The 18,346-nt window shown below is 43.5% G+C and overlaps 1 protein-coding gene across 2 annotated transcripts in view; it reads right to left on the bottom strand.

Moving 5' to 3' along the window:
- The window catches only part of LOC114316730 (putative elongation factor TypA-like SVR3, chloroplastic), a 112,445-nt gene that overhangs the window by 86,925 nt on the left and 7,174 nt on the right, over positions 1-18,346 (bottom strand). For both annotated transcript variants that reach the window (XM_082873939.1, XM_082873955.1), the window contains exons 2-3: positions 13,522-13,554; positions 12,605-12,692 (exon numbers count right to left, since the gene is read on the bottom strand). In XM_082873939.1, coding sequence (XP_082730065.1) covers positions 12,605-12,692; positions 13,522-13,554 — 121 coding nt within the window. The remainder of the gene's footprint in view (positions 1-12,604; positions 12,693-13,521; positions 13,555-18,346) is intronic.

The following is an 18,346-nucleotide window of genomic DNA, read 5'->3' as shown; positions in this document are numbered from 1 at the left end:
TCTTTTCACACCGAAGCTTGAAAAGAGGCCTCGGCGGGCCGGAATCGTGTAACAATCACGAGAGCGCCCGGGGAACACCACGAACACCTCAGGAGGGACCAATTTGAGCCGTGAAAACATAACGAACAGGCACGGGGACTCCCGATTTGAAAACTAGGTCGGAAAACACACTTTTCTAACAATTAAGCTTGGAGGTAGGCCATCGGGGGGCCAAAATCATGTAACGGTCGCAACAAGGGCCGGGAAAACCTCAAACACCTCGGGAGTGACAGACGAAAGTTGTGAAAGCTTACGGAACTAGCACGGGGACTCCCGGTTTGAAAACTAAGTTGGAAAGAGACACTTTTTCCACGCTGAGGCTTGGAAATTGGACACCGGGGAGGAGGCCAAAAACGTGTCACAGTCGCAAGAAGGACCGAGAAATGCCCAAAACACCTCGGGAGGGTCCAAGAGGTAAGCTGCGGAGCCTTACGGAACTAGCACGGGACTCTCGGCTTGAGAGCTAAATCAAAAAATGCACCTTTTTTCACACTTAAGCTCGAAAATAAGCCGTCGGGGGCCAAAATCGTGTAACAGTCACGAGAAGGCCCGGGGAACACGCCACACACCCCGGGAGGGACCGATGTAAGTTGTGAAAACTTACGGAACTAGCACGGGACTCCCGGTTTGGAAACGAAGTCCTAAACGGCACATTTCTCGCACCTAAGCTTGAAAATAGTGCATCGGGGGGGCCAAAATCGGGTGACAGCCAAGAGAAGGTCCGGGGAACACCTCAAAACACCTCAAAACACCTAGGGAGGGACAAACGTGAGTTGTGGAAACTAACGAAACTCGCACGGGACACCCGGTTTGGAAACTAAGTCAAAAAATGCACTTCCTAAACACTTAAGTTTGAAAATAGGCCATCGGGGGCCAAAAAAATCCTATCCTGTAAGAGTCCTGAGAAGGCCCGTGGAACACCTCCAACACCTCGAGAGAAACCAATGTAAGTTATGGAAACTAGCGCGGGACTTCCGGTTTGAAAACTAGGTCAGAAAATGTACTTTTTTCACACTGAAGCTTGAAAACAGGCCTCGGCGGGCCGGAATCGTGTAAGAATCACGAGAAGGCCCGGGGAACACCCCGAACATCTCAGGAGGGACCAATGTAAGCCGTGAAAACATAACGAACAGGCACGGGGACTCCCGATTTGAAAACTAGGTCAGAAAACACACTTTTCGAACACTTAAGCTCGGAAGTAGGACGCAGGGGGGGCCAAAACCGTGTCACAGTCGCGAGAAGGACCGAGAAATGCCCCAAACACCTCCGGAGGGTCCAAGAGGTAAGTTGCGGAGACTTACGGAACTAGCACGGGACACTCGGCTTGAGAACTAAATCAAAAAATGCACTTTTTTCACACTTAAGCTCGAAAATAAGCCGTCGGGGGCCAAAATCGTGTAACAGTCACGAGAAGGCCCAGGGAACACGTCAAACACCCCGGGAGGGACCGATGTAAGTTGTGAAAACTTACGGAACTAGCACGGGACTCCCGGTTTGGAAACTAAGTCCGAAACGGCACTTTTCTCGCATCTAAGCTTGAAAATAGCCCATCGGGGGGGCCAAAATCGGGTGACAGCCAAGAGAAGGTCCGGGGAACACCTCAAAACACCTAGGGAGGGACCAACGTGAGCTGTGAAACGTACGGAACTCGCATGGGGCTCACGGTTTGGAAATTAAGTCAAAAAATGCACTTCCTAAACACTTAAAGTTTGAAAATAGGTAATCGGGGCCCAAAAAAATCCAACAGCAGTCCCGAGAAGGCCCGTGGATCACCTCCAACACATCGAGAGAAAACAACGTAAGTTGTGGAAACTAGCGCGGGACTTCTGGTTTGAAAACTAGGTCGGAAAAGGTACTCTTTTCACCCCGAAGCGTGAAAACAGGCCTCGGCGGGCCGGAATCGTGTAACAATCACGAGAAGGCCCGGGGAACACCCCGAACATCTCAGGAGGGGCCAATTTGAGCCGTGAAAACATAACGAACAGGCACGGGGACTCCCGATTTGGAAACTAGGTAGGAAAAGACACTTTTCTAACACTTAAGCTTGGAAGTAGGCTATCGGGGGCCTAAAATCATGTAACAGTCGTAACAAGGGCCGGGAGCACCTCAAACACCTCGGGAGTGACAGACGCGAGTTGTGAAAGCTTACGGAACTAGCACGGGGACTCCCGGTGTGAAAACTAAGTTGGAAAGAGACAGTTTTTCCACGCTTAGGCTTGGAAATAGGACACCGGGGGGAGGCCAAAAACGTGTCACAGTCGCGAGAAGGACCGAGAAATGCCCAAAACACCTCGGGAGGGTCCAAAAGGTAAGCTGCGGAGACTTGCGGAACTAGCACGGGACTCTCGGCTTGAGAACTAAATCAAAAAATGCACCTTTTTCACACTTAAGCTCGAAAATCAGCCGTCGGGGGCCAAAATCGTGTAACAGTCACGAGAAGGCCCGGGGAACACGTCACACACCCCGGGAGGGACCGATGTAAGTTGTGAAAACTTACGGAACTAGCACGGGACTCCCGGTTTGGAAACTAAGTCCGAAACGGCACTTTTCTCGCACCTAAGCTTGAAAATAGTGCATCGGGTGGGCCAAAATCGGGTGACAGCCAAGAGAAGGTCCGGGGAACACCTCAAAACACCTAGGGAGGGACAAACGTGGGTTGTGGAAGCTAACGAAACTCGCATGGGACTCCCGGTTTGGAAACTTAGTCAAAAAATGCACTTCCTAAACACTAAAGTTTGAAAATAGGCCATCGGGCGCCAAAAAAATCCTGTACCAGTCCCGAGAAGGCCCGTGGAACACCTCCAACACCTCGAGAGAAACCAAAGTAAGTTGTGGAAACTAGCGCGGGACTTCCGGTTTGAAAAACTAGGTCGGAAAAGGTACTCTTTTCACACCGAAGCTTGAAAAGAGGCCTCGGCGGGCCGGAATCGTGTAACAATCACGAGAGCGCCCGGGGAACACCACGAACACCTCAGGAGGGACCAATTTGAGCCGTGAAAACATAACGAACAGGCACGGGGACTCCCGATTTGAAAACTAGGTCGGAAAACACACTTTTCTAACAATTAAGCTTGGAGGTAGGCCATCGGGGGGCCAAAATCATGTAACGGTCGCAACAAGGGCCGGGAAAACCTCAAACACCTCGGGAGTGACAGACGAAAGTTGTGAAAGCTTACGGAACTAGCACGGGGACTCCCGGTTTGAAAACTAAGTTGGAAAGAGACACTTTTTCCACGCTGAGGCTTGGAAATTGGACACCGGGGAGGAGGCCAAAAACGTGTCACAGTCGCAAGAAGGACCGAGAAATGCCCAAAACACCTCGGGAGGGTCCAAGAGGTAAGCTGCGGAGCCTTACGGAACTAGCACGGGACTCTCGGCTTGAGAGCTAAATCAAAAAATGCACCTTTTTTCACACTTAAGCTCGAAAATAAGCCGTCGGGGGCCAAAATCGTGTAACAGTCACGAGAAGGCCCGGGGAACACGCCACACACCCCGGGAGGGACCGATGTAAGTTGTGAAAACTTACGGAACTAGCACGGGACTCCCGGTTTGGAAACGAAGTCCTAAACGGCACATTTCTCGCACCTAAGCTTGAAAATAGTGCATCGGGGGGGCCAAAATCGGGTGACAGCCAAGAGAAGGTCCGGGGAACACCTCAAAACACCTCAAAACACCTAGGGAGGGACAAACGTGAGTTGTGGAAACTAACGAAACTCGCACGGGACACCCGGTTTGGAAACTAAGTCAAAAAATGCACTTCCTAAACACTTAAGTTTGAAAATAGGCCATCGGGGGCCAAAAAAATCCTGTAAGAGTCCTGAGAAGGCCCGTGGAACACCTCCAACACCTCGAGAGAAACCAATGTAAGTTATGGAAACTAGCGCGGGACTTCCGGTTTGAAAACTAGGTCAGAAAATGTACTTTTTTCACACTGAAGCTTGAAAACAGGCCTCGGCGGGCCGGAATCGTGTAAGAATCACGAGAAGGCCCGGGGAACACCCCGAACATCTCAGGAGGGACCAATGTAAGCCGTGAAAACATAACGAACAGGCACGGGGACTCCCGATTTGAAAACTAGGTCAGAAAACACACTTTTCGAACACTTAAGCTCGGAAGTAGGACGCAGGGGGGGCCAAAACCGTGTCACAGTCGCGAGAAGGACCGAGAAATGCCCCAAACACCTCCGGAGGGTCCAAGAGGTAAGTTGCGGAGACTTACGGAACTAGCACGGGACACTCGGCTTGAGAACTAAATCAAAAAATGCACTTTTTTCACACTTAAGCTCGAAAATAAGCCGTCGGGGGCCAAAATCGTGTAACAGTCACGAGAAGGCCCAGGGAACACGTCAAACACCCCGGGAGGGACCGATGTAAGTTGTGAAAACTTACGGAACTAGCACGGGACTCCCGGTTTGGAAACTAAGTCCGAAACGGCACTTTTCTCGCATCTAAGCTTGAAAATAGCCCGTCGGGGGGGCCAAAATCAGGTGACAGCCAAGAGAAGGTCCGGGGAACACCTCAAAACACCTAGGGAGGGACCAACGTGAGCTGTGAAACGTACGGAACTCGCATGGGGCTCACGGTTTGGAAATTAAGTCAAAAAATGCACTTCCTAAACACTTAAAGTTTGAAAATAGGTAATCGGGGCCCAAAAAAATCCAACAGCAGTCCCGAGAAGGCCCGTGGATCACCTCCAACACATCGAGAGAAAACAACGTAAGTTGTGGAAACTAGCGCGGGACTTCTGGTTTGAAAACTAGGTCGGAAAAGGTACTCTTTTCACCCCGAAGCGTGAAAACAGGCCTCGGCGGGCCGGAAGCGTGTAACAATCACGAGAAGGCCCGGGGAACACCCCGAACATCTCAGGAGGGGCCAATTTGAGCCGTGAAAACATAACGAACAGGCACGGGGACTCCCGATTTGGAAACTAGGTAGGAAAAGACACTTTTCTAACACTTAAGCTTGGAAGTAGGCTATCGGGGGCCTAAAATCATGTAACAGTCGTAACAAGGGCCGGGAGCACCTCAAACACCTCGGGAGTGACAGACGCGAGTTGTGAAAGCTTACGGAACTAGCACGGGGACTCCCGGTTTGAAAACTAAGTTGGAAAGAGACAGTTTTTCCACGCTTAGGCTTGGAAATAGGACACCGGGGGGAGGCCAAAAACGTGTCACAGTCGCGAGAAGGACCGAGAAATGCCCAAAACACCTCGGGAGGGTCCAAAAGGTAAGCTGCGGAGACTTGCGGAACTAGCACGGGACTCTCGGCTTGAGAACTAAATCAAAAAATACACCTTTTTCACACTTAAGCTCGAAAATCAGCCGTCGGGGGCCAAAATCGTGTAACAGTCACGAGAAGGCCCGGGGAACACGTCACACACCCCGGGAGGGACCGATGTAAGTTGTGAAAACTTACGGAACTAGCACGGGACTCCCGGTTTGGAAACTAAGTCCGAAACGGCACTTTTCTCGCACCTAAGCTTGAAAATAGTGCATCGGGTGGGCCAAAATCGGGTGACAGCCAAGAGAAGGTCCGGGGAACACCTCAAAACACCTAGGGAGGGACAAACGTGGGTTGTGGAAGCTAACGAAACTCGCATGGGACTCCCGGTTTGGAAACTTAGTCAAAAAATGCACTTCCTAAACACTAAAGTTTGAAAATAGGCCATCGGGCGCCAAAAAAATCCTGTACCAGTCCCGAGAAGGCCCGTGGAACACCTCCAACACCTCGAGAGAAACCAAAGTAAGTTGTGGAAACTAGCGCGGGACTTCCGGTTTGAAAAACTAGGTCGGAAAAGGTACTCTTTTCACACCGAAGCTTGAAAAGAGGCCTCGGCGGGCCGGAATCGTGTAACAATCACGAGAGCGCCCGGGGAACACCACGAACACCTCAGGAGGGACCAATTTGAGCCGTGAAAACATAACGAACAGGCACGGGGACTCCTGATTTGAAAACTAGGTCGGAAAACACACTTTTCTAACAATTAAGCTTGGAGGTAGGCCATTGGGGGGCCAAAATCATGTAACGGTCGCAACAAGGGCCGGGAAAACCTCAAACACCTCGGGAGTGACAGACGAAAGTTGTGAAAGCTTACGGAACTAGCACGGGAACTCCCGGTTTGAAAACTAAGTTGGAAAGAGACACTTTTTCCACGCTGAGGCTTGGAAATTGGACACCGGGGAGGAGGCCAAAAACGTGTCACAGTCGCAAGAAGGACCGAGAAATGCCCAAAACACCTCGGGAGGGTCCAAGAGGTAAGCTGCGGAGCCTTACAGAACTAGCACGGGACTCTCGGCTTGAGAGCTAAATCAAAAAATGCACCTTTTTTCACACTTAAGCTCGAAAATAAGCCGTCGGGGGCCAAAATCGTGTAACAGTCACGAGAAGGCCCGGGGAACACGTCACACACCCCGGGAGGGACCGATGTAAGTTGTGAAAACTTACGGAACTAGCACGGGACTCCCGGTTTGGAAACTAAGTCCTAAACGGCACATTTCTCGCACCTAAGCTTGAAAATAGTGCATCGGGGGGGCCAAAATCGGGTGACAGCCAAGAGAAGGTCCGGGGAACACCTCAAAACACCTCAAAACACCTAGGGAGGGACAAACGTGAGTTGTGGAAACTAACGAAACTCGCACGGGACACCCGGTTTGGAAACTAAGTCAAAAAATGCACTTCCTAAACACTTAAGTTTGAAAATAGGCCATCGGGGGCCAAAAAAATCCTGTAAGAGTCCTGAGAAGGCCCGTGGAACACCTCCAACACCTCGAGAGAAACCAATGTAAGTTATGGAAACTAGCGCGGGACTTCCGGTTTGAAAACTAAGTCAGAAAATGTACTTTTTTCACACTGAAGCTTGAAAACAGGCCTCGGCGGGCCGGAATCGTGTAAGAATCACGAGAAGGCCCGGGGAACACCCCGAACATCTCAGGAGGGACCAATGTAAGCCGTGAAAACATAACGAACAGGCACGGGGACTCCCGATTTGAAAACTAGGTCAGAAAACACACTTTTCGAACACTTAAGCTCGGAAGTAGGACGCAGGGGGGGCCAAAACCGTGTCACAGTCGCGAGAAGGACCGAGAAATGCCCCAAACACCTCCTGAGGGTCCAAGAGGTAAGTTGCGGAGACTTACGGAACTAGCACGGGACACTCGGCTTGAGAACTAAATCAAAAAATGCACTTTTTTCACACTTAAGCTCGAAAATAAGCCGTCGGGGGCCAAAATCGTGTAACAGTCACGAGAAGGCCCAGGGAACACGTCAAACACCCCGGGAGGGACCGATGTAAGTTGTGAAAACTTACGGAACTAGCACGGGACTCCCGGTTTGGAAACTAAGTCCGAAACGGCACTTTTCTCGCATCTAAGCTTGAAAATAGCCCATCGGGGGGGCCAAAATCGGGTGACAGCCAAGAGAAGGTCCGGGAAACACCTCAAAACACCTAGGGAGGGACCAACGTAAGCTGTGAAACTTACGGAACTCGCATGGGGCTCACGGTTTGGAAATTAAGTCAAAAAATGCACTTCCTAAACACTTAAAGTTTGAAAATAGGTAATCGGGGCCCAAAAAAATCCAACAGCAGTCCCGAGAAGGCCCGTGGATCACCTCCAACACATCGAGAGAAAACAACGTAAGTTGTGGAAACTAGCGCGGGACTTCTGGTTTGAAAACTAGGTCGGAAAAGGTACTCTTTTCACCCCGAAGCGTGAAAACAGGCCTCGGCGGGCCGGAATCGTGTAACAATCACGAGAAGGCCCGGGGAACACCCCGAACATCTCAGGAGGGGCCAATTTGAGCCGTGAAAACATAACGAACAGGCACGGGGACTCCCGATTTGGAAACTAGGTAGGAAAAGACACTTTTCTAACACTTAAGCTTGGAAGTAGGCTATCGGGGGCCTAAAATCATGTAACAGTCGTAACAAGGGCCGGGAGCACCTCAAACACCTCGGGAGTGACAGACGCGAGTTGTGAAAGCTTACGGAACTAGCACGGGGACTCCCGGTTTGAAAACTAAGTTGGAAAGAGACAGTTTTTCCACGCTTAGGCTTGGAAATAGGACACCGGGGGGAGGCCAAAAACGTGTCACAGTCGCGAGAAGGACCGAGAAATGCCCAAAACACCTCGGGAGGGTCCAAAAGGTAAGCTGCGGAGACTTGCGGAACTAGCACGGGACTCTCGGCTTGAGAACTAAATCAAAAAATGCACCTTTTTCACACTTAAGCTCGAAAATCAGCCGTCGGGGGCCAAAATCGTGTAACAGTCACGAGAAGGCCCGGGGAACACGTCACACACCCCGGGAGGGACCGATGTAAGTTGTGAAAACTTACGGAACTAGCACGGGACTCCCGGTTTGGAAACTAAGTCCGAAACGGCACTTTTCTCGCACCTAAGCTTGAAAATAGTGCATCGGGTGGGCCAAAATCGGGTGACAGCCAAGAGAAGGTCCGGGGAACACCTCAAAACACCTAGGGAGGGACAAACGTGGGTTGTGGAAGCTAACGAAACTCGCATGGGACTCCCGGTTTGGAAACTTAGTCAAAAAATGCACTTCCTAAACACTAAAGTTTGAAAATAGGCCATCGGGCGCCAAAAAAATCCTGTACCAGTCCCGAGAAGGCCCGTGGAACACCTCCAACACCTCGAGAGAAACCAAAGTAAGTTGTGGAAACTAGCGCGGGACTTCCGGTTTGAAAACTAGGTCGGAAAAGGTACTCTTTTCACACCGAAGCTTGAAAAGAGGCCTCGGCGGGCCGGAATCGTGTAACAATCACGAGAACGCCCGGGGAACACCACGAACACCTCAGGAGGGACCAATTTGAGCCGTGAAAACATAACGAACAGGCACGGGGACTCCCGATTTGAAAACTAGGTCGGAAAACACACTTTTCTAACAATTAAGCTTGGAGGTAGGCCATCGGGGGGCCAAAATCATGTAACAGTCGCAACAAGGGCCAGGAACACCTCAAACACCTCGGGAGTGACAGACGCGAGTGTTGAAAGCTTACGGAACTAGCACGGGGACTCCCGGTTTGAAAACTAAGTTGGAAAGAGACACTTTTTCCACACTTAGGCTTGGAAATAGGACACCGAGAGGGGGCCAAAACCGTGTCACAGTCACGAGAAGGACCGGGAAATGCCCCAAACACCTCGGGAGGGTCCAAGAGGTAAGTTGCGGAGACTTACGGAACTAGCACGGGACTCTCGGCTTGTGAATTAAATCAAAAAATGCACTTTTTTCACACTTAAGCTCGAAAATAAACCGTCGGAGGCCAATATCGTGTAACAGTCATGAGAAGGCCCGGGGAACACGTCAAACACCCCGGGAGGGACTGATGTAAGTTGTGAAAACTTACAGAACTAGCACAGTACTCCCGGTTTGGAAACTAAGTCTGAAAGGGCACTTTTCTCGCACCTAAGCTTGAAAATAGTCCATCGAGGGGGCCAAAATCGGGTGACAACCAAGAGAAGGTCCGGGGAACACCTCAAAACACCTAGGGAGGGACCAACGTAAGTTGTGGAAACTTACGAAACTCGCATGGGACTCCCGGTTTGGAAACTAAGTCAAAAAATGCACTTCCTAAACACTCAAATTTGAAAATAGGCCATTTGGGGCCAAAAAAATCCTGTAACAGTCCCGAGAAGGCCCGTGGAACACCTCCAACACCTCGGGAGAAACCAATGTAAGTTGTGGTAACTTACGGATCTAGCGCGGGACTTCCGGTGTGACAAATAGGTCGAAAAAGGTACTTTTTTCACATTGAAGCTTGAAAACAGGTATCGGCGGGCCGGAATCGTGTAACAATCACGAGAAGGCCTGGGGAACACCCCGAACATCTCAGGAGGGACCAATTTGAGTTGTGAAAACTTAATGAACAGGCACGGGGACTCCCGATTTAAAAACTAGGTCGAAAAACACACTTTTCTAACACTTAAGCACGAGCCCTCTATCAATATACGCAAGTAGAGAGATACATACATACTTATTTAGTATAAAGAAGGAAGAGCCCTCTATCAGTGTAGGTAGCAAAGAATAGAGACATGAATGTGAGTAGTGACCTATCGTTGATTATGTTATTAATGGTGGTTTAATTGGAGATAATAGGATGGTGATATAATGGTAGTTCACCTTGATGATGGACGGATATTTTGGAGGCTGTCGAAAACACACATACAATTTGGTTTGCTTGCTATGCTTTTGATTCACTTTGTCTGGTGGAGGGAGGGAGAGAGAGAGAGAGAGAGAGAGAGAGAGAACTAATCCATAATGTTCAGATTAATTAAGTGCTTTCTTGTACATCACCAACACACCTTATTGAACCAATTATAACTTTCTAATTTGAACCAAATCTAATTAAGCCAAGCACACGTATCTTGCCTCAACCCCAAATTATTTAACGCTTAACCCCAGTTCCAGGCTGAACAAGCAGGCTCTGTGCCAGCTCCAGCTCATTATGGTCCTAAAGCTATAACAAGTGGATGATAAGGAGAAGTGCTTCTGAAGCAGTCATGTAATTGGATAGGAATTTATGGAAAATCTCCATAAGACTGCTGCATGGCATATGCTATACCGTACAAAATGTTGGATGACAATAAAAAGCAAATGTAAAAATGAGGATATAGACACAGACACAGACAGGAGGGGGGCACAACAATAAGAAATGACTACATTTCTCTAAAGCTACAAGTAGCACGAAGCATAGACAATATGAGGTGCTACATTTCTCTAGAGCTACAAGTAACATGAAGCATAGACAATATGAGGTGAAGGAGCACGGGATGGTTTAAGAGTAGCAACGAAGGCATAAAATATTGTCAAGAAGGAATAACAGAAACTAAGTTATAGGTGCCTCAAAGACAGAAGAAAAACACACACAAAAAAAAAATGAGAATTGAGACCATGAGAAAGGACATAGTTATTCTAAAATTGAAAAAAATATATATGTATATATATATATATATATGTAAGTATGTGTGTGTACTCTAAGAACAACCATACGCAAGAGGAACCATGTTGCCAACCTCAACCCAAGTAACCATGATTAGTCTGAGTTCAGTACATTGGAGTATAAGAAACATCTGAACTATCAATAACACAAAAATGCTAGAAACACTTAAAAAAAAAAAATACTAACAGAGCGCTTGTACATAGGTCCCACCACTTGGTATGGGATTCACCAAATATTTTGTCTAGTTGGTATGCTTGTTTAGTTGTCCTAACATTTTTGTCAATAATTAAGTAATAGAGATTATATGCTATAAACCATGGAACTATTCCCCTTGAAAATAAACCAAATATTACAAATAGCATGTGGAATACTTAATATAAGAACAGCCCTTCAGACCTCCAAATGACACGCTGCTTCCATATTGTCAATTGGAACAATTTAAAATTTTCCAAGTCAAACCACACTAGAACCAAGACAACTCCATTTGTGGCATTTGGTTAAAGTGGATCTACTTCAAATTAAACAAAAAGTTAGCTTTTTTCAAAAAAACATCCAATCATGCCTCTTAGCTTATTGGTTGTTTTGGGCCCACTGATACTTGCATTGAATTTATCAACAACAAAAAAAGAATTTATCAACAAAAAAAAATAAAAAAAAAATACTTGCATTGTTGTATATTAACTTTAAAACTTGGCCCCTGGCAAAAGTTATAATTCTAAATGTGACCCAATTGTAGCACTTTTTAAACAACCTTTGCCTAACACATTCCCAACTGATTTTGTCAGCGTACCTAAATAAGCACCTTCAAATAGGTCTAGCAACCCCAAACGGACCCTCAAAGACAGTTCTAGATAAAAAATTTCAAGTTTTGATACTTGTTGCCTGCTTATCTAGTACCTGTGAACTCACATAACCCAACCATCTAAATAAGGGGAACCAACAGGTCAGTTATTCCCCTGAACCTTTCTATATACCAAATCCACATCGTTAATTTTCTTAAAGCATCAGATAGTTCTAGAATATAGCAAAAAGCAGACAATCATACATTGATAAAGAAAAAAACCATTTTGTAATGTAGTTCTGGTGTTTAAATTTGTAGCACATTTATGATAATTTCAATTGTAAGGCATCTGTATTACATAAGGCTGCAGTCCTGAATTTTACTTCTGCCTAAGAATTGCAAACTAGTTTCAATTGGTGTAGTAAAGCTTATCTAAAGGACCATCTAAAGTTGTGAAGCAAAGATTTTGTCACATGACATATATGAAACTACATCAATCATCCTCAATACAAATTATCGAGACAAACATATATATATATATATATTCCATTAATTGGGACTGAAGTGGGTGTACTTTAAAGGGGACGATTGGTTTAGTGGTTTTAAATTCAGGCCTAATAACCTTGAAGTAGTGACTGTGAATACAAGGCAGCTACTTTGTACATAATGATTAAAGGTCAGCTTTGTGCCTAGAACCCCATTAATAGGAACTAAACTATGTGTATTTCTATATATAAATATATATATATACCTTTATTTTATCAATATAAAGTTCAAAATATTATTGATCACTTCATTATAAAATCAAAATCAAAACTCAAGAGAATTGCTTACCTCTTCTAACACCAATTTGATCCAAGAATGGCCCAGATTGCCTAACTAAAAATGCCAAAAGTTCTGGTACATCGAGCGGTGGAACTTCCTACATCATATATATAAGAAAAGCAGAAGAAAAGAAAACATTCAGCATAGTGTATTATAGATTGTAGGAAACTAGAATCATCAATATATCCAATCTATGACAAATGTCAATCAATCCTAAGGAACAAACATACTACACCACCACATATGAAATTTTGACTATGCCTATTGGTCTGTAATTAAACCTAGGCCTGAGGTTCAGGCATCTACGTACGTGAGATGTTAGAATGTGATAAATACTGCAACATGAAACACATATCAAGGACACAATGGCATGTCAATATCCATTACAAAATGGTGTTTAACACAACCACCTTGATAAAAGAAGAAGAAGAAGAAGAAGAAGAAGAAAAATGGCATTCATGTCCAATACAAACACCAAATTGCAAAAAAATTTGTTTTCCCTGAAGAATGAAACACAATGCTAGCCTTTCAGTATGCACAACTACAGCAACATGAACTCCAACAGGACATGACCCTCACAATTAATGAGTACAAACCACATATCAACCAACTAACAACTCAAACATAGGATGTAGGAAAAGGATTACAATAAACGTTGGAATCATAAGATTCATATTATTGACGGCTGAGAAAACAACTTCCAGTCAACAGTGCTTATATGACTATTACGTCATTGTTGAAACAACTCTCCATTTTTTAGAAAATAAATAAATATAGATATATATTAAATAAAATTCAATATTTTATCTCCTTTTCTTCCCCTAGTGCCTTCAGAAAGAAAATATAGATTATAGACTCAAAAAAAAAAAGTTCTAAAAAAATTAACACAATAATGAATGATACATGAAAAGTAGTTCAATACTAACCTTTGAATCAGTTGGGTCCTTGCAAATTGCTTTCTGCAAAATAAATAATTGGGTAACAGATTAATAACGAACATATGAATCCAGCTTGCAATTCTAACGTGAAATGAAAAATAAGTAGATACGCATCAATTACTAACAAAGATAATGATCAGGAAATTCTATCATCTAGAAACAAGTATATACATTATTACCAAGCATTCACTTCCTATATTGGAATGAATCAAAACACATGTTATAGTTAGCAGCAACATTCGCACTAATCTTATGTTTACGGCCTTCCTTTTAATGAAAAAATGTTTATGCCTTAGCACATAACTAGATCCTTGCTTACCTTCAATGGACATGGTACTTGATGCATAAATATTTGATCCCAAATAATAGCCAGCCTCGAAAGAACATAACAAGAGTACAAGACTGACAATGTATGAAACTTAATAGTCAAAACTACTGCATTTACTGCCATGCCAAAAAATCTCAATTCAAATGATAATGGATCTGCAATGTTGACTTTCAGAAAACAACTAGTTGCGTCTCTCAAAAACGGAAGGAGTGATAAAGAGTAGTAAAAACATTTTTACGCAGTTTGAACAGGGTGACAAGAGAAGTAAAAACATTTTTACGTAGTTTAATTTAAACAGGAAAATCCAACCTTGTGAGATCATTCCCTGTTGAATAAACCATGTTGGGAACTTTTAGAGATGCATACTTAGGTGATATACGTTCCAATGTCCCGTATTAACTTGCATGGACCAAGGATGGAAGAATAAACAGCAATCTACAACTTTAAGAAGATCATTTTTTTATAGAAAATCGTAAAAGGCAATGAGTCTCATGAAGAGCCAACAAAAAATATACATAGTTTTGTAAATAAGAAAAATCCAAAAGAGCTTCAACAGGGTGCAAACCGGAGTACATGCAGAGAAGCAAAAATGACACACAAAAAATATCTTTAGAATTAACCAAAAAAGTCCAATGATTGCAGCAAACCCCTATAGGCCACACAAATAAACTGCTTAAAAGAAGGGAAAAAAATGCTTCCATGGTCACAAACACCTCACTCCTTGAAATGAAGTCCTATACCTCTCCTTCCATAGACAACAAAAGAGGCATTAAGGACACACTTCTTAAACTGCATCCTCACTTGCTCACTCTAGACCAGCAACTGGAGTCCAAGAACTCTTAACACAAACTTTGGCATAAAACACGCCATCTGACAGAGGCAAAATGTAGCACGGACACGGACACGGACACAGACACGGGACATGACACGGACACTCCATTCTTACATTGTGCTAATCTAACATGTATCGCCCTTAATACCAGCCATGCTTTGCCGTGGAAAAAATCATCGCAGCCACTCTATGGGAACATTTACTCTGGTGAAAGTTTCCTGCAGTTGAAATGCAAAATGTCATGCTTTTTGGTAACTATACAGTGCCATTCCTAGGGAACAAAATCTACGTATATCTCATGATCTACGTATATCCCAAATTTTAGTTGACTTGTATAAATCTTTCTTAGCCAGGCTTAAAATATAACCCTAATAAGCCCTCATCTATAAACAGGGTTTTATTTCACATCTTATGGTCAAACGACTATTGCAGTAACATTTCAAATAAAAAATTAATTTGACAATGCTAAAGATCTAGTGATTCAGATAAAGTGCTAATGCTTCACACTTAAAATGTTGTTTGGCACTTGAATAAGGTCTAGAGGAGATTTAGCCCTCAAAATGGAAAAGAATTTGCTTAGGATTGATAACATAACATGACAGAGATTATGAATTGTTCATTTTATTCAATTAAACCAGTACGAATTTGCTTTATGCCAATCAATTCTGCAATCAATATAATAATCAATTAGACACGCAAAAGGATTCCCTTTTTCTTTTCTTTTTTCCTTCTTCTTGTCGAAAATCAAAACGGACAAAAACCACAGGACCCCGTAGCCAACCAATTCACCATTAGTAAGGGAAAAAAAAAATAGAAACAACCCAACCCTAACCCAGTTCATGTGCCTTAGGTGTTGAATCCTAAAACTTGTTAGCGTGTTTCTTATACCACTGGAAATCGGTGATGTTTGTTCCTGAATGGTTGGTAGAGTATCAAGCATCCATGATACTCTGTGAATTCACCACAAATTAAACACGATCCACCATTGACTAGGAAATCACCAAAACAAACTTAAAATGTATTAAAGTGATGTAAAACGCATATTAATCAATTGATAGTGCAAGCGAATATGGATGCTTTTCTTATTTGACAAATTTATTTTGGTTACAACTAGTTTAATTCTCCTCCCGTACGAAATTGCTAGTCCATCTTAACTATTCCAAACATCCCAAAAAAATCATCTATGTTTTTTTATTTATTCTTTCTTTCAATTTGTAGGGAAAAAAATACATTATTTATTGACCCTACTAAAAGGCATGAATGCTGAAAATTGACAAACAGTTGGGGATGGAACGAGTATTTATGAATGAGATGACTTGAAAACCTATCCCATCCAAAATCCAAGTTAAAACCACCTTAGACTTTGCAAAATCGTTGGCCACTGCTCGAGCCATGAAAATCCCTAGAGACTGCTTCCACTTGAGATCTCAGTTTTTTAATAGATTGGGTGTCTGCTTCCACTTGAGATCTCAGTTTTTTAATAGATGGAAACAAAGTTGATTGAAAACTCACAATTTTCATACAATGGAAGATTTTTTCTTTCAAGCTTGTCCCTTAGCTATCCTTCAAGTCAAAAGTTTTCCTATAAAAAATTGGATATGTTGTGGCTAAGATTTTTCTTTATACTTTTGTTTGGATTTGACTTGCTTTCATATGTATTTTTTCTTCTATGATTTTGTTAAGCAGTCAAGTCACACAAGGAGGGTTCTTTCCATTCTAGTTGCTCCCAATATGTATTATTATTTCTTCTATGATTTTGCTAAGCAGACACAAAGGAGGAATAAAATGATTGATATTTGCTCCCAATAGGTATTATTTCTTCAATTGTGATTTTGAAGGTTGGAGCTAGTCCTCCTAGGCATTTGTACATCAACTTCTCAGCACACCAAAATCCCATCCAATCAATTTCCATTTGATTCAAATTCTTGTTAGCCCTCCAACACATAGGAGAATATAATGATTGATGTTGGCCCTCCAATACTACTAAATCAATGACAGCCTAAGTTTTCTAATCCAAGATTAAATAGTCTGAGAATTCAACCTGACCAGCCTTAAGACAACCAACTTTATTTTGTTCATGTTGTATCTCAAGGGGGAATAATGAAGGAGAATTTTCCTCTTCCTGGTAGATAAAATCCAGAACGAGACACAAGGAGAAATCCCGGGCAAAAATTACATAAGAGGGAAAAAGGCCAAACTATACATCAGCCCATAAGCTAAATTCTTCCAGCAAATCAATCAAGAAACAAAAGAAAGAGATTCCTAATAGTATTTATCAATAGAGAGAGAGAGAGAGAGAGAGAGAGAGATTCCTAATAGTAATCTACGTTACACGGACTCGGGTGCGGGTATCGGGTGCGGGTGTGTATCTAAGGGTCGGACACTTTAAAATTAAAAATTAAGGATACGTGGATACGGATCCAAATTAGGATACGGGTATGGAGATACGTTAAATAGTTATTTTTAAATATATTTATTATATGAAGATGAGTTTAAAAAGTTTAAGGAATAACAAATTTTATTAAAAAAATAACAAATAAATAATAAATAAAAATTATAAACATTATTTTAGACATAAAATAAATTATATTATATATGATAAAATAAATTATTTTAATTTTAGACATAAAAGTTATGTTATTTATGATATATTATATTATATAATATTTTTTTGAATAAATAATATTATATAATATGAATAATATTATATTAATATAATTTATATTATATATAATTCAAATTATATTAAAAAGAAAAGTCAGAGACCTATAGAAATAAAAATTGTGTTAGCTTCGCAGAGACGACGGAAGAGGAAGACCTAGAAAATTGGTTGGTAGAGCAATGACTTCGCAGAGACGACGGAAGGGGAAGACGACAAAGAAAGTCCGAGATCGAGCTCAAAGGGGAAGACGACGAAGCACACAGTACATCGACTTCGTAGATCGATCAACTTCACAGATCGATCGATGCTCTGCAACCGATTGAAGTCGAAGGCCAGGTTCTCTCCTTGCTCTCTTCTCTTTCGATTCTTCTGCCGTATCCGTTTCTAAGGAGCCGTATCCCGGCCGTATCCCGCACCCTTACCCGTGTCGTGTCGTGTCGACACAGGTACCTTCAAAATTCCAAAGAGTCCGTGTAACATAGGTAGAGGGAAAGAAACTTGAGGCAACAGAAGATGGGCAATCCACAAACACTCATCCATAGGAGCCAAAATACATAAAGAGAGGCTAGGACAACCCTCACAAGGGTCGACTAGGCCAGAGGAGCCTTCGGCTGAAGTCGAAACAGCTCTGTGGGACCTTAGCTGGTTCCGACAAAGACTCAGAGGCAACAAAAGATGGGCAACCCACAAACACTCATCCATAGGAGCCAAAATACATAAAGAGAGGCTAGGACAACCCTCATGAGGGTCAACTAGGCCAGAGGGGCATTCGGCTGAAGTCGAAACAGCTCTATGGGACCTTGGCTGGTTCCGACAGAGACTCAGGGACCAGCGATATAGGATGGGTGGTGATAGGTGATGGCTGGTTGGTGGTAGCGGCTGTGTGAGTGATGGTTTTTAGGGTTTTGGCTCTAATACCATATAATTTAAGAGAATACAAAGCTTGAGTGATGATTATGATATCATCACCATTTATATTAATCAATCAACT

The sequence above is a fragment of the Camellia sinensis genome, chromosome 6, assembly GCF_055761805.1.
Source record: "Camellia sinensis isolate YWXY chromosome 6, ASM5576180v1, whole genome shotgun sequence".
Lineage (NCBI taxonomy): Eukaryota > Viridiplantae > Streptophyta > Magnoliopsida > Ericales > Theaceae > Camellia > Camellia sinensis.
This window is presented reverse-complemented; position numbering and strand designations above follow the sequence as displayed.